The sequence below is a fragment of the Coturnix japonica genome, chromosome 3, assembly GCF_054131305.1.
Source record: "Coturnix japonica strain WE chromosome 3, WE-NBRP24, whole genome shotgun sequence".
Taxonomy (NCBI): Eukaryota; Metazoa; Chordata; class Aves; order Galliformes; family Phasianidae; genus Coturnix; species Coturnix japonica.
The window spans coordinates 54862879-54880541 of NC_140665.1; the positions used below are offsets into that span (position 1 = coordinate 54862879).

Here is a 17663-nt window from a genome sequence, read left to right on the forward strand (position 1 = left end):
AATTAACTGGTGCTAAACTGAGCTTTAATGGTGAATGTTTATTTTCACAAAAATGTATGTCTCTTTTGTCAGCATCTGTCTACTCAAAGGGCCTAAATTGAAAACTGGCATGTAGCAAAAGGCTTAATTAGAAAAGGCTGCATGAAGAAAACTGCGTCATATCAAATGGCATGGACAATGCTCAAATCTACTACCAGGTAGGTGTCCTGGCTCTTGTAATGGAATCAGCAAAACCACTGTTTTTCTCTGACGGTTGTATTCATCACATGATATAGCATACATGTATTGGCTGATATCTTGAATAGAGTTCTTAGGAACATGGACTAGCAGCTTTTTTTGTTTACTTTTTACAATTTAGTTATTTCAATGAAACACTACAACAATTCTGAGTTCATAATTTTTACATCATAAAACATGGTTTAAAAATAACTGACAAGAGACAAAATGTATTTATCCCAGCTTCAGCCATCTGGAAGCTAAGTGAACTAAATTAACTGAATTGGAGTATTTCTTTAGGCTCTCTGAAGTCAGGGCAACATAACTCATCCTAAGACAGATGACAAACACGTGGTTACGTAATCTTTAAAGAGGCTCATGCTCTCTAGCCCCAGGTCAGCCACCACTCCTGTCCTTTGTGCTGACAGTCATGCAGCATTTCAGTAAACTACACTGACAAATTGGAAAGCTTAAATTTACCTGGCAAAGGAAAAAAAGGTTAGTTTAATCGCAGCTGAATTCACTGTGTGATTGCAGAATCCCACAGCACAACAGGGAGCCAAACTGCTTTGGCATGGTTGTAATGCCATGTTATGCTTGAGTAAAGCTGTAATGCACTTAGAGAAACAGGCTGTGACTGCCTCTCCATTTCTCTCTCTAGTGGTGACTGTTACGAAAACCAGCTTAGAGAAATTAGACTAAATGTCGCTTTTAGAAAACTACAGTTAGGGGAGGAAGGCACACTACTTGTTTTGCCAGCCTAGTTACATTTAAAAATTCTAAAAGATTCTAATTACATTAAAATATTTAATCAAGTAATTCAACATTCCTTTGAAAAAACAAAGGATCAAATGCAAGTGAAACAATCAACTGTGAAAACATCAGTAATTCTTGTTCGTGGAATTCAGGCTCCCTCTGGTGACCAGAATGCAACAGGCATCATTCATCCGTAAAATCGAAACTATGAACCCTATGGGTATTGAAGAAAACAGGATTCACTCATTCACTTGTATCAGCTTCAAACAGCATTTTTCAAGTAATTGCAAAAATGAAATTTGTTTCATTTTTCAGAATTCACGTAGTACTTCAAATATTCCATGACATAATGCAGCACAAGAAATGACAACTTCTTTAGCTTTTTAGCTAAGGACTTCTAAGAGGGCTTAAGCAAAAAGGCATTTCAGTACTTCTCACGCTTCTCTGTTAATGCTTAAATAGTGTTATTTCTAGTAGATAATTATACGATCCTAGTAAGGGAACTATTGTAACTTATTATTTGTGGTTGTGATGGGATTGTTTTAAAGGACATCAATGAATTAGTAATGTTTGCTGAGAATTTTTATTGAGTGTCTGTAAACAACATAGTTTAAGTATAGCCTTGAAGATAGAAAAAGAAATCTCCACTCTACCTAGTTTTGTCTGCTACTTCTTGGCTGACAGTTATATGACTTTTCTCAAGGCAGCAGGAATATACAAATTAACTCTATTTTGGATGCATTTTATGCGACTGACAAAGACAGTGGCCTTAGCTCCACTGTTAACTGAGAGTTATGCCCTTGAATTGCTCATGCAGGTATACATGTGTAATGCAATGCATGCACCTGCAACATTTTTCACTAATTTCATAATTGCTAAACAAAGGCAATGGACACCAAACAAGCCACAGACTGGTTCCACAAATGCTCCAGAAAGACCCCTCAGGCTTAAGCAGCATGGACTCTAATTTGATTCCTCTGGCATATCAGCCATGTTCTGATTTCTCTTTATCCTCCAGAAGTAAAGTCTTGATCTGACTTTATGTACATACCTACATAAATATATCTAAGTATGTATACAATTGTATGTGTGTATGTGCAGTTGTACACAAGCGCATGGTGAGATCTAAGAGTGATACATTTTACATAGAGGAAACACAAAACTTAAAGACTCACAGACCACAGAAGAGGAACAAATACTGCCAACTCTCAGTACTCTGTTCAGAATGAATGCTAAAGAGATTTATGCAACTTTGTAAGATAAAGCGCTTATCACCTGAGAAACAATACACAGTGTTTGAACCAAAACAAGGTAGAGTCTTTTTATCCATCTATAAACTTGTGCCATGGTTTTTACATATGCTAAGTAAAAAGAGAACAGCACTGTAATTAAGGTTCTTTTCAAATATGTCGATAAATCAATTGTGTAAGTGCAGCAGTTGTTAAATTAATATTAACTAAATTAGCACCAATTTACTCATATTTGTATGGTCTAGATAAGGCTCACTTCATAAGGTTGTCAGAAAATCTTTAAAGCACTTAGGATTATATTCACAAGCTGTACCTGCTATTTCCAGAAGTAGAGCTTTATGATCATTTTCTGCCAACTGCACAAATCCAACTTCATTTTTGAAATGATCAACTCCTTGAAAAGACAAATCCACAGTTTTTCCTTTTAGGAGATCTTCTATGAAATCCTTGCTGTCAGAAAGAGCACCAACTGCTCTGTCAAGGGGAAAGAAAATACGTCTGTCACAGTCAAATATTTTAGTATTGTTTATATATTACTAATCTCTCTATACAAAAACTTTAAAAGCATTTTTATTATTAATTTACTATTTATTCAGGTACTTTTGTGCTACTTGCTATCAGCGCGGTCAGTATTCTCACTCTTTTGTAATGGCAAACTGGTTCACACACCCTGCTGTAAAACAGTAGAAACAGAAAGGAAGACAGACACAGGTGTAATTCCTGAACAGAATTCATCTGAATGACTAGATACTCAGATGACAGTGTCTCTATTACTCTGCACGTCACATTTAAGATGCTTATTCAGAAGCACCTGGTTTTCTGTTCTTAAAGTAGTTTCTTTAGTTCATGCCCTGTTATCTGAGTGGGTCGCTCTAAGATTCTGCTTTCTTCAAACATGCTACAGAATGTTATTTAAGATTATAAACAGATGTTAGTGACACTTTATGTGTAATATAATGATAAAATTACATGGAAATAACTATTAAGCTCATTAGAACTGACAGGAAAATAAGTACCACCAAAACTAATGCTTACTTTAAAAGACAGAAGTAGCAGGCACAAGTAATTCATGTTATTTAACAGCAGCAACACTCATAACCTTCTAATCATTTTAATTAGCCCTACTAGGTATGTGTATGAGAACATGAAACATTTGTTCTGAATTGTTTTCAGAATTGTTTTCAAAAACAACCCTATATTAATGTCTTCTAAAGACATCTGCTCTCATCTGCTCTTTACTTCTAGAATTGGAAGTTTTCACTAAACCAATGTTGGCTTTATAAACTCTAGATGGCAGCAACAGGATAAAAACTCTCAAGAGTTTATTTTACTCTTTTTACAGCAAGTGGATGAAAGACTTCAGTACGATTTCTGACATGTTTATATTTTTTATGCCTGCACATACTTATACAGACATCTCTACACACTTTTCCAGTGTGCTTAATAAGATGGAGCACTGATGAGAACTATGCATTTATTTGAAACCAAGGCCAGATTAAGAAAGCTACTTCATTTCAGTCAAGGATTTTTTGTCATGTAATACGAAACAGTGTCAAAACTCTTGCTTGCTTTGTTCACATTATTTTAAATTTTACATTTTTGGTTTTAGATGTAAAGTGTATTTATGAAGGCCAGATTGCAGCCTATCTGTTAGAAAGTTCCTATGCAAATTGCGGGTCCGGGTTCCTGTACAAAGAAAAGCCTACAATACATATCTTCCATTTCCATGTCATGCTCAAATGAATATTATGTTTAGAACAGTCTTATCACGTTTGGGCTCCAAATAGCATTCAACACATTTCAATTCTGTATACACAGGCACTATATGATAGTGTAGATATGTGAATAACTTAATGGGTCTAAACTTATGGATCTGTGAACTCTCAGCTGCCTAGATCACTAGTTGCAGTATTACTGTCACTCAACATTACACACAGGTTCTTTTGCCAGTCTGGATCTTGATTTCTTTCCATTAATATGGTATCAAAAATTGGTGATGAAAGGAAAATGCAACTTTTCAGTCTTGAAGTCCTCAAAGGTTATTAAAAAGAAAACATCAGTTACAAGGAAAAAATAAGAATCCCATATAATAAAAATGCAACCTAGAATACCTGAGGACAGCTGAACTAGGTAGCTGCAGGAAGCACCTGGCCAGGAAAGGGGAGAATCACTGGGGAAGCTGCTGCTGACTAGAGGACAGATCCTGTGTTCCTGGACTGTGGAGTTCTGCTGGGAGAGGCAGAAAAGAGCTCCATAAGCAAGTGCCCCGGTGGCCATCAAATAGCAAGAACTGAGGAGCTCAAGGTGTGGCTAAGGATACTGAATTTGGCAATGTTTGTTTTGATATGCAGCTTAGGACTGTATAAAAATAATTACTAATGACAAGGCATATTTGCCTTTGAGATAATCTTTCACACTCCCTTTTTAAAAAGTTCGTACTTAAATGCCTTCAATAATAAGCTTGTTCTCACTGTTTTCACCAATTCCCAGGTGCCACCACAGTTCCTTCATTAACCAGAGCAGGCGCGTCTGCTCCAGGACACAAATGGAACAGCAGATGTAGGACACTTTGCTTTGCTTTCCTTTCTGCACCTGGTTAGCTGCCTCTCTCTTTCCTGAGCATTGAAGGAGGAAGGTTACAAACTCATAACTTGAGGAAGTGGTAAGAACATAGAGGCCTCAATGATTTAGTATTACAGCACTCAAGGAAACAAGTGTGGAAAAACAAGCAGGGCAACTGATTTAGACATACTGGTATCTCATTATTTCTAAGTGTTAGATGTTTCCAGCCAAAACACCTTCCACTAAACACCTTCCACTACTTTCTACCTTGAGCATTTTCTTATAAGCCATCTGTACTTTAAAAGCAAAACTTTTGGGGGATAAAAGTAATATGCCACACATATTTAATAGACACGCTGTTTAGTAATTGTGTTACCATAACTCAAGCAATGTCTCACTGCACTTATTAATCACTGATCTAGATAATGCAGTGTATGGACCACATGGCTTTTAAGATGACTGAGATATACAGATGATGGAAGCACCCTGACAGACCTCCTCTTGGGGAGACAGAAAAAGTAGGGCTTTTCTATAACAGAAATACAAGAATATAATGAATTTTGATTCATATCAATTTTGTGAATTGCTCATGTAAACTGAACGATTCCCAGTTGTTTATAATACCAGCAGGCTATTTATCAGCATTTTAATTAACATCAGTTGTCAGCAATTTCATTTTTGCAATTAGTCTGCATGTATAGAGACAGTGTATATATATGTTAGCTACTAGAAACCACATTTATGTAGAAATTGACAAGAGAGGCCATGCAAAGCAGGACTGTGAAACACGATTTCATTTCAAGTCACAATTACAGCTAAACACGCAAACTACTATTCTAAACGTTTTATATTACAGCTGTATAGACTTGAGTATCATTTATATTAAGAACTTCACACTAACCACTGAACTCGTACCTTGAAGTAGACTTGCCTGAGAGCTTTACAACATGTGACAAAAAGCAAATGCCACCAAACCAGAAATTGCATTTTTATATAGCAAAGTCACGTATAACACTTACATGCATATGGCATTGTATAATACACATGCTTTTCTACAACTTTTATGCCTTCCGTATGATCAAACACTCAGCTATTTCCCTGAAGCATTATAAGGCAATATAAACACCTCTTTTAGTGTGAGTATATTTTGGAGGCATTTAGAGGCATAAAAAACTAACTGCATGAGACAGTATGTTGCAGTTAAAGCTTATTTCATTATAATCTTTCATTAGCTATTACTTACGTAGCCTGTAACATCTCCTGAGCTATGAAAATCTGAAAGTCCCTGTTAATCTGTTCAATATCCCCTACATCTGAAACACAGCTATGAAATAACTACTTTAGCAAACACAAGATTTTTGCATTTAAGTTCAGCATATGATGTGAAAAATGCAAGGAAAAGGTGTACTTTGAGCAGAGCTCATGACATACCATGGTATTAAAATACCTAATATTAAGATTAGCAATTTAAGAACAACATGAGTTAAATATTCAGTAACCCCAGTAGTTCAGGTCTAACAGAAAGCATCAGTTATTCATTGAAGTCTATTTGTAAACTCCACCAACGAAACTACTTTTCCAAAATACCTACATGCTAATTTCTTCTTTGCTGGATAAATGCATCACTAACATTGTGACGTGCAATGAACCGCAGTGAACCATTGCTTTGGAAAGCCTCTCATCCTTCTGTATTATTGCATCTTGGACAGCCCGAACATTGGCAGCAATCTGGGAAGACAGAAGCACAGAAACAACAGTTAGCCATTACAGTTACTGCATCCCATAATGCAACTGTACAAGAAAGCAAACAAACTGAAGTCAAATGTTTATGTAGAAATCATTCTTGCAGAAGGAATTTTTATCCTGCAACAAAGCTGTGCTCACTGATCTGAGTAAACTCAAAGCGAATACAAATACAGTGATTAATAAAGTGGACGCTCCACATCACAACAGGAGCTGCGTTCCCTAAGATGACAGATTCTAAGAACACCTTAAGATCATGCAGTTAGTTGTACGCTGACAGTGGCCCAGACCAGAGACTTCTTTAGTGAATTTCTCTCCTGTCTGTTGAATGTTTATGTGCTACATACGCACAAGCATCTGAAAAGTGGAAGAAGTCTTTGGAAGATCACAATCAGGCACATTTAAAACAGAATATTCTTATGTATATTTGTATATGTGGAGATACCCAACTTACAATTCTGATCTTCCTGTCCAAAAGAGAGTACAATGTACATGTTCTCTTCAAACATTTTAATGAATTTCTGTAACATTTCAGCAGATCTAACACCATCGGTCTTCTTTAAAAGTACCTGATTTGCATTTTTCTCCAGTGAAAAATACGTGCTTTATAAATCGTATCCCAACTGTTTATTGTGTTTGCAATTAGGATAGCTGTTGTATTGCAGTAATTTTAAAAAACATGCAGGAATGCTCGAATCTATGAGTAAATCAAATCTAATAACCTTGACTGACTGGCAAATTGAGTTACTTCTTTAAACCACAGCAAGCAAAGACCAATCAGCTTTGGTGTACATTGTCTAGAAGAAGCACGTAGAAACCATCAGTCTGATTTTTATTAGAAACTCACCGGTGAATTCTTAACAAATATATTGCATATATTGACTTTTATAATGAGCAGAAGGAGCTGTGAGGCTTAAAATAGCCATATTTAGTTATAACAAACATACATTTCCTGAAAAAGCAAACTGTAATGGGAGCAAGCAGTTACTTTTGTGACTCACATTGTTAAGATTGGCTTTGCTGTGCAGTGGTTTAACCTAATACATCTAGTAGCACCTTCATTAAGTATTTAGAACATAAAGCACCATATACGTTAAATATATATATATATATATATATGTATATAAGTGAATGGTATCAACCTAGGAAGAATGGTAAGGACAAAGGAAGGTAAAAACCATTTGCCAGAAAAAAAGTGATATGGAATCTACAAAACCAGAAGCAATTTTACTAGCATCACACACATGAATAAAATCACACCAACACTGATTACGTATCATGTTGTAACAAATTTCTTTCATGTAATACATTTCCTTCATGTGTCAGAACTTATCCTGGCTACATGACACATTTACTGTAGTCTCAGATGCAGGAGAAATATAAGCTGTACCCTGATGCTGAGGAAGATGAGCATTATTCAGCATTCGTATTAGAAGGCAACACCTCACGCTGCCTATATTATAATACTACCCATACTGTTTTCTGAGCTGTGCATCTCAGTCCTTTCCTGCCTGTGTCCTGAGCTCCCTGCACTACCACCGGTTTCCACCTCTAGCTATCATATCAAGCTGGCAATTTCATGCATCTTGAGGTTTCCCAGCTTAAAGAGATGCCTGTCCCAACTGTTCCCCTCGCAAGTTATTCTTAAAAATTTCCACTGAATGAGGACTTAAATATTGACTTCAGTGTAACCTCTCCCATGACTTAGAATACATTATTCTAAACAGCAGTAAGTAACTTAGTTTTGCTTACTGAACCCTACTGGGAAGTAGCTTTAAAAATTTAACAGCTTATTGCAATTATAATCAAGACTGAAAGACCCTCAAGGATTAATCTAGCCAGTACTAACATACCAGGTGACAGATAACTTTTATCAGAATCTTGGTACAATAATAATCTTTTTTTTTTTTTAAATTAAAAATACAAATTCAATGTAAATCCAAAATGAATGGAATGCCACATTTTGCTTCTAAAGATTTAAGGCACAATTAAAATGAAAGCAAGGAAAATGTTAAACTTCCGAGAAGAACAATTCCTTAAGTGTTTCAGAAATATCCCTTACTACAAAGTGGTTCTTTGTGTAAAGCTCAAAATACTACATAAGATATGAAAAAAGAGCAATTCTGCCTAAAACACTTGACTGGAATTAAATTAGATCCTCACAAAAGGAAGACCTCTGATTGCTAACTGAAATACTACTAGTAATTACCTGCCAGCTATCAAGAAACCAGATGTCTCAAGTCTGAATTTTGGCTACTGTTGCCTAAATGAATTTCAACATGTGTTTTCTACTTTGATAACAACTCTACATCTGAGGCAAGTGTTAACAAAACTTTCTAGCAGAGTCTCGGAATTCCTAAATGCTCTGAGATTTAATACATTTGTTGCATTACCTCCATAAATGAAAGATCAAATACACAGAAAAAAAGCACATTTAGTTAAGATTTTTCCACTCCATCAGTAATTCAGTGTAACAACTGCGAGCAGTAATTCTCAATTATCAGATTATATAACTCCTACATTAATTGTTGCTGTTAAAGCGTGGAAGAGACAGGACTATCATTTCAGAGCAGGATGGTATAAAAGATCACCAGCAGTTGTATTGGGCTATCCTAAAACTATCCTGAGAAGGGAGAGTTCTGCCATCTCTTCTTCACACAGCATTTTCTGAAGAATCAAAGACTGCACTGTCATTTCCAAAACTAGCTTACATTATTTGCATTGTAGGTTCTCTGCATTTTTGACTTTCACTGAACACACATAGTACGGACGCAGAATGAGTTAAAACTAGGTTATGATTAAAACTAGGTTACTATGAGTAACTAGGTTACTGTTAGGTTAAACGTGCTAATTGCAGGAGAATAAGTTTTGAAGACTTTGCTGCATTTCCACTTCAATGGCATCTCACTTAAACAGTAGCTTATTGGAATTTAAACAAGGTGATCAATTTTATGGGAAACTTATAAAACTTCAAAACATAAAGTTAAAACAGCAACGGATCCACATTTAAAATCTTGTGCATAGGGAGAGCTAGAAATCCTGCAGTGGTTTTCCTATTAACAGGAACGTCTCTCTTCCTTATTCCATTTGAATGGTAGGAATGCCGCTTGCAACACCGGAGTCCTGGGTTCAAATCCCCCCTGTGGTGCAAGTGGTAGAAGTGCCGCTCTGCTACACAGAGGCTCGAATCCTGGGGATTGGACTCAATGATCTCTAAGGTCCCTTCCAACCCACACGAGACTGTGAGACTGTGAGACAAAATAAGCAACACTGAAATAGTGCAGAGGGAGAAATTAAGTTTCAATCAAAATAATTTGAATTCCATAAGAGAGAATAAAAAGATAACTTTTCTCCAGTCTTTCCCAGGTGAGTAGTTTTATTCACAAAGATGTTAGTTTAAAAAGTTAAGTGACAGAATAGGCTGCTAATGTTCTTCTAAAAATACGTGGAAAAATGAGCTTGCTCAAGCTCAAACACTGCCCTCCTTATAAACACAAGCAGCTGCTGAAGTAACTCTAGTTATACCAAAGTACTGTAATAAAGAATCTCACCTCTGGATTAGTAATTGGAAGAGAAATGAAATAATTTGGCTGATATTGCTTTTTCTTTTTCTTCTTTCTCTCACTGCCTTCTGGAATTTCCTTTCCGGTAGCCCTCTTCCTTTTCTTTTCCATGTTTATTTCAGAGGCTGTATGCACTGTAAAAAAAAAAAGAAAAAGAAAATACTTCCAGCACATAGACAAATCAGAATAAAGATACACTTAATATCATACCCAATAATCCTTAATATCACTTCAGTCAGATGACTGGATAGCATTTTCCCAGGCATGTGATCTGCCCACGCACTGAACTGTCTGACTGGGATCCTATGCCAGCTTCCATTAACATAGCCACGCAAGTGGAGTACCATACTTGAACTAATAGTCTATTCATCCAGGCAGGGTTTATAAGCTGTTAACACACATGCATGGCTTCCAAACTACAGCTGTGTTTCATTGAGCCAAGTTGCTACAGTGGACTAGGCCAGCAAGTGTTCATACCTGACATGTCCATGGGCATGACTTCAGAGCAATTTCCCACATACTGCATTTTACAGTATCAAACAAGATGATAAGCAGGATTATTAAAGGAGAAGGTTGTGGTAGACTAGGAATGGCCAACCTACAGTTCATGGACCAAACCCAGAGAGTTCTTCTGTGTACCACAGATTACTCTTCTCCCAGCTTATTTTGTTTGCAGCCTCTCTCCACTGCCTAATAACAAGTGCATTTCTAGCCACATGCTGGGAATACACATCTGGAAGACAGCTCATAAAAGCCATCGCTTCAGCAGCTCATATATAGTAATGTGAATAGACGTATATGAGACATCTTTATGCTGTAGCTCATTGCTTCAATGAATCACAAAACAAATGTTTAACATGCTCAAGTGTCTGCAAGACTGAGGACTAATCACAGAATCACAGAACTGTAGGGATTGGAAGGGACCTCTAGAGATCATCAAGTCCAACCCTCTGCCAAAGCAGGTTCCCTACACCACGTCACACAGGTAGGCGTCCAGGCGGGTCTTGAATATCTCCAGAGAAGGAGACCCCACCACCCTCTGCAATAAACCTAATAAACCTCTGGACTTGGTTCTGTTTGCAGGGAGAATGTACTCAACGGGCCCAGCCTACCTGTGCATTCCAACAGACAGGATCAGGAACTGTGTGCACAGTATGTTTATGTTGTGACACTATGTCCATTTAAATACACTTACTAGCAAATTCATCTTCAGTATCTATGCCGGCAAATGGCATTTCTGCCATCAGAGAATCTTCTGAATCAGCATGAGGACATGGCTTTTCTTCCTCTCGTGTCCTTTTTTTATTTCCTTCAACAATTTCCTTCTTTTGCTGCATATTTTCCAGCCCATCTGTAATATATTTAAATAACACACTGGGTGTGAGTTTTCAGCATAAACACCTACATGACATTATACATAACCAATGTGCAAAACATAAATCTATCTAGTTCTCAGCAAATAAATAGTGACATAAATCCCTATTAAGAACGCTACTCTTCTTCCTTGACAACATATCAACAAAAACACTTCAACACTTTATGTGAAATAGCATAAAAAGAGAGTCCAGCCTTCTACATTTAATAACTTGTGGTTTGGATCCATTCTAAGCAAATGCAGTTAGAAGCAAAAAGGACGGTTATACTGACTATAAAACAATACGAATCTTCATATATCATGTAAGGCTCACTCTGGATAACAGTAACGGCATGTGAAATTTGGTGCAGATAAACACAAGGAGATTATTTCCAATGTAAACACACTGAAAACGAGGCATGAAGGAGCAGAAAGGGAATCCTACAAATTCACATAAAGCAAAGAGTTCTCAAGACCAGGTTGGACGGGGCTCTGGGCAACCTGATCTAGTAAAGGCGTATGTTTGGTGGCCCTGCCAGGCAGGGGGGTTGGAACTACATGATCCTTGAGGTCCCTTCCAACCCGGGTCATTCTGTGATTCTGTGATTCTGTGTGACTATATCATGCAGGAATGAGATGATTATTCTAGTCCTGCATCTCCCACACAGTGCAATATGTGTATTAAACTACAGCTTAAGAAATGCAAAATCAGTATCTCCTCTAGCAACAGAAAATGTACACATAGCGAGACATCCAGTAATACCCTCCTGGGACAGCTCCACAATGGGATTACTGTAGTGGAAGAAGCCTTGTGTCAGAATTGCAGTTTATCCCAGGACAGCTCATTATGACAGACAACACACTTTGAAAGCTTCTCTTGTGACCACTGCAGATAGTCCAAATCTGGCCCAAGGGGAAAAACTGGCCTCAAAAGTGCATATGATGTTATTGTGGCATGCAAAGCTCTGCTACATGTGTAAAATCAACAGTATAGAGTATGAGCTATTGGGATGATAAGCGAAAGAAGAATCTGGTTACATGCTAACTCCAGCCTAAGGTAGGAAGGCATAAATCACTATGTTGCCGTAGTCTGACACCTACATTTATGCCAAAGGCTAATATGAATAAACAAACTGGAGTGGCTGCTTGTTCCCTCTGCAGACAATAAAGAACTATATATGACAAAGAGATGTTAAAAGCAACAATAAATTTATTACCTAACACTTAGAGTTAAGCTTACATGCTGGTAATGTTTTCTCCTTTTAAACAGGTCACAAACTGAAGGACAAGACAAAAACCCATGAGACTGACAAACAAGGCAGAAAAGTTGCCAACAAGATGCAGAAATGCAGAATTAAAAGCAAATGGAGTTTAGTATGGAAGCATCAGCTGCGGAACAAGGATTCACCTAAATCTGAGGGGTGTGTATTGCAGATTACGCCCTCCTTCTGCCCCATAGACACAAAGCACAGTATGTGATGAACAGCAGCAGGTGGGCAGAGCAGGAGCACAGACATTAGTTACATCCCTTCCCAAACAACACAGGCACTGCTTCTCAACCCTATATATCGAGATCCCGATCAAAAACTCTATCCCACCTTTTCCTGAATTAAACTTTAAGGAAATCACCAACAAAATCCAAGACTTGTATCCTAGTCACTAAAGCAACCTTTCCAAATACCTGGCAAAATGTTAATAATCTGAGACCTATGTAACTAGAAGAGCTTCCACAGCAACTCTTACACCACCAAACTACTGAAGGATAAATTTTATTCTTAACTGCATGAATTTCATATATGAAAAGGGATCTATGCCTTTCCTGTATTTGTCTTAGAGCAGTTACTGATCTATCTGTCATAAAGCAGTTACTGATGCTCATGAACATGAGCCACCTGTTCCCGCGGGGAAAAAAAAGAAGAAAACAAAACAAGCTACATATGTCTCATAGAGAACACAAAAGCAGGGAAAAACACTCTCATTGTACTCCCTTCTCAGGCCTCCTCTCTCCACACTTAGTTGCAGGAGCAACAGTTTTCCACTCAAGACCCGGACTGTGGGCACTGTTTGCCATGTATAGTAACAAATAATGATTGGGGTTGGAACTGGATGGGCTTTAAAACCCCATCCAACCCAGTCAGTTCTGTTATTCCACAACTGAATATAACACTGCTGTGGAAATGGATGGCCTTTCTCTCTAGGCTTTGTGAGCTCTTACTACTAGCACAAGCTTCACACGCCCAGAGAATTGTAGAATCATAAAGGTTGGAAACACAAAGATCATCTAGTCGAACCATTGACCCATAACCACCGCACCCACTAACCAGGTCTGAAAGTACTCTACATATTTCCTGAACACCTCCAGGAACAGTAACTGCACCACCTCACTGGGCAGCCTGTTCCAGCACCCGACCACTCTTTCAGATAAGAAACATTTCCTAATATCCATCCTGAACCTCCCACCGTGCAACTTGAGGCCATTCTCTCTATTTCTTTTGGTAGTTACATAGGAGAAGAGGCCGACCCCCACCTCACTACAACTTCCATTCAGATAGTTGTGGAGAGTAATAAGGTCTATACAAGATGATCCAAGGGCTGGAGCACCTCTTCAGTGAAGATAAGCTGAAGGAACTGAGTTTGTTCAGCCTAGAAAAGAGAAGGCTGTGGGGAGACATCATTGTGACCCTCCAATATTTAAAGGGAGTTTATAAACATGAGATAAATAAGATTTTTACAAGAGTAGATAGTGATAGGACAATGGGGAATGGTCTTAAACCAAAGGAGGGGAGATTTAGATTAGACATTGGGGGAAGTTTTTGCTGCAGACAGTGGTGAGGTGCTGGAACACATTGCCTAAAGAGGGTCTGGATGCCTCATCGCTGGAGGTGTTTAAGGACAGACTGGATAGGGCCCTGGACAACTTGATCTAGTACTTCATTGAGAGCTTGGTGGCTCTGCCTATAGCAGGAGTGTTGGAAATTGATCCTTGAGGTCCCTTCCAATCCGTTCTAATACAATTCTATGATTCTAAGGTCTCCCCTGAGACTCCTCCAGACTAAACAATTCCAGTTCCCTCAGCCACTCCCCATATGACTTGTGCTCCAGACCCCTCACCAGCTTTATTGACTCTCTCTGGACACACTCCAGGACCTTGATGATTTTCTTGCTGGTGAGGGGCCAAAAACTGAACGCAAGCACTCAAGGTGCAGCCTCACCAGTGCTGAGTACAGGGGATGATCACCTCCCTGCTCCTGCTGGCTGTGCTATTTTGGTACAAGCCAGGATGCCACTGGCCATTATTAAACAGGGTCGGCCCCAAACTGACCCAGCTGAAGAAATCTCCTTTAAATGCTAAGGCAGAAATCACAGAATCACAGAATGACCCGTGTTGGAAGGGACCTCAAGGATCATGTAGTTCCAACCCCCCTGCCTGGCAGGGCCACCAAACATACACATTTACTAGATCAGGTTGCCCAGGGCCCCGTCCAACCTGGCCTTGAACACCTCCAAGGACGGGGCATCCACAACCTCCCTGGGCAGCCTGTTCCAGGGCCTGACCACTCTCCTAGTGAAGAACTTCCCCCTAACATCCAACCTAAATCTTCCCTCTTTTAACTTAAAACCATTTCCCCGTGTCCTGCTATTGTCAGCCCTCTCGAAGAGTTTACTCCCCTCCTGGGTGTAAGTTCCCTCCAGGTATTGAAAGGCTGTAATGAGGTCACCCCGCAACCTTCTCCTCTCAAGGCTGAACAAGCCCAACTCCCTCATCCTGTCCTCATAGGGATATGTGTAGCACTCCGCACGGCCAGACGGCTGCGCAGTCCCGCCTATGCTCGCACATCGCGCTCGTGGAGCAGCTCATCGCCGCCCCGTACCCTCAGCAGCCGCACACCCCGGCGCCCTCCCGCCCCCGCGGCGCGCCTGCTCGGCCCCGCCCGCAGCCCGTCCCCGCAGGCCTCGTCCCCCTCACCGTGCGTTGGGGTCGAACCGGTTGCGACGATCGGCTCTTCGCCACCCCCCGCCTCTGCCGCTGCCGGCCGCAGCGCCATGGGACGGGCGCGCGGAGCGAAAAGGGCCGCAGAGCAGGCGGAGCAGAGCGCGGGGAGCAGCCGGCGTAGCACACGCTGCATCTCCGAGCGGGACGAGCGAGGCCGCCCGCCGGCTCAGCGCGACACGGACGGGACGGGGCCGGGCGCAGGCGCCGCGCCCTTCGGCCCGAAGAGAGAAGGGAAGCGGGGCCGCAGGCGGGACTACAGCTCCCAACGCGCAGCGCTCGGCCGGCACGGAGCGAGGCATGGCGGGAGGCGGGAGGGGTTGACGCCGCTCCGAAGCATCGCCGTGTCTTGGGCCTGCACAGCCCGGATCCATAGTTTTCTGTCTTTTAGTTGTGGTCCGGGGAACATAGTCTTGCTGTAAGCAGCCGTTTGTTTTTTATGAGACACCAGAGCGCTCTTACTGGGGCAATAATGTCCCAGCTGTGACTGCACGGCCTCCTGTTGAGAATCTGCCTCTGGGCTGTACGTGGGAGGCTGCTCCTCTGAGGCCATGGTCTGCTTTTCTGCTTTAATAAAAGACTTTGTGCCCCTTGGAAACAAAACTGGCACTATGTTCTGTGGATGGCACCAAACCAAACCCTGCCTTTTGCAGAGCTGTCTGCATACAGACACGATCTGAAGGGACTGGATGTGTATATATAAATGCATACATAAAAATCAACTCTTTCTCGCCTGTTCAGCAATGATGGGTGAAGTACTTAAACATTTGACTACGTGAGGTTACAGATCAAATACGAAGAGAGTATTTATTATATTTATTTTGTATTACATTTGTAGAAATGTGAATGTGAAACGCAGTGTTTGATCTGAAGTGGCTCCCAGACAATTCATTAGGTGGCTTGAGGAAACCCTCAGTGAGAAACAAGGTTTCTGTTTGTACAGTGACAGAGGAATCTAATGCAGTGCTGGATAAATAAATAGGAGCCAGGAAAGTGTTTTGAGGAAAGATATTCACCAGAGGACTAGAAAGCTGATTTTTCTGCCCGCCTAAATACCACAGAAGTCACTGACCTGGTGCCCGTCTGATGTAAGCCAGTAGGTATTTTGTTGCAAATGCTTAGGTTTGGGTTAATGCCCAAGTTTCATCAGCTTTCTGTGGCCTTGTCTTTGTTAAGGAGAGTTTCTGATTAACCTCACAGTGAAACAGTTGTCCTTTTGAGGAGAGAAAATCAGAACTCATGACAGCTGAGTGATGTTAGCAGACAGAGGAAGCACAAGCAGCTCCACAAATGTATTTGTGCCTACAGCCACATTGCCTGTGCATATCATCTTCTTACCTGGCTGTCTCTTAATCCATCATCTAATTTAAATCAAATTTAGTAGAGGGTGAAAGGATTCCGAGGCACAATGTTCCCATACCTTTCCTGAAAATGAGTGTTCTGTGAGAAAAGAGATTCATTTAGCTCCCAAATGAGGAGACAGTACTTTGCGTATGTTTTTCCTGCAACAGTGGCAGCTGGCCATGAGTACTGGTCAGAGCGTTAGATGATAGGTCACAGCACATTTTATCAGCACAGATGATCTCTTATCTTAGTCAAACAAGAGAGATTTGGGAGCCACGAGTATTCAGGACGCGGTTCACTTGTGGGAGGTTAGGAAATAAAGGGGCAAGAGCAAAATGCATTTCAGGGAGGCCTAAGTATTGAAAGAGGATATTGAGATACTGTATAGGATGTGGGAGGGAGTCGATGATATTGTAATGGGAGGGCATCAAGACTGTAGGGGAAGCTTTGGCTATTGTGATAAGATGGGAGGATGTAACTGATATGAAACAAGGCTTTGTTACAGCCACTGTTGATAGAGCAGCTTGTTTTCTCACAAGGGAAGAACAGACTGTGATTTGATAGTAGGAAGAGACTTTCTGTAGGAACAAAGGAAAGCATAAGTTGCAGAGCTACAGGTACTAGAAAATGGGAAAAAGACAAAGGTGCCAGGGTTAAAGTAATTTAATGCAAAGATCAAAAAGCAAAACACTAGGGTTTCTTCAATAACCATATAAAAGGAAAAAAACCACAGCGATGTTGTATACTTATGTACTTAATGAATAGAAATGGCATTTGATATCTAGCATGAAGATTAAATGGAAATTACTTGTGTGGGTATTTGCACGATCAGTTGACATGGTAGTTTATGTGCATTATTGCAGAAGGGAACAGAACAGGAGAAT

At 40.1% G+C, this 17663-nt stretch overlaps 1 protein-coding gene across 4 annotated transcripts in view; it reads right to left on the reverse strand.

Moving 5' to 3' along the window:
- Positions 1 to 16515, reverse strand: part of AKAP7 (A-kinase anchoring protein 7) — a 68550-nt gene extending 52035 nt beyond the window's left edge. For 2 of the 4 annotated variants that reach the window (XM_085541627.1, XM_085541628.1), the window contains exons 1-5: positions 15412 to 16515; positions 11286 to 11441; positions 10079 to 10224; positions 6376 to 6512; positions 2536 to 2696 (exon numbers count right to left, since the gene is read on the reverse strand). In XM_085541627.1, coding sequence (XP_085397753.1) covers positions 2536 to 2696; positions 6376 to 6512; positions 10079 to 10224; positions 11286 to 11441; positions 15412 to 15571 — 760 coding nt within the window. In that variant the 5' untranslated portion in view covers positions 15572 to 16515. Of the gene's footprint in view, positions 1 to 2535; positions 2697 to 4333; positions 4452 to 6375; positions 6513 to 10078; positions 10225 to 11285; positions 11442 to 15411 lie in introns of all 4 variants that reach the window. The other 2 variants (XR_014944047.1, XR_014944048.1) reach the window with 2 other exon arrangements.
- Between the last annotated feature and the right edge of the window lie 1148 nt (positions 16516 to 17663).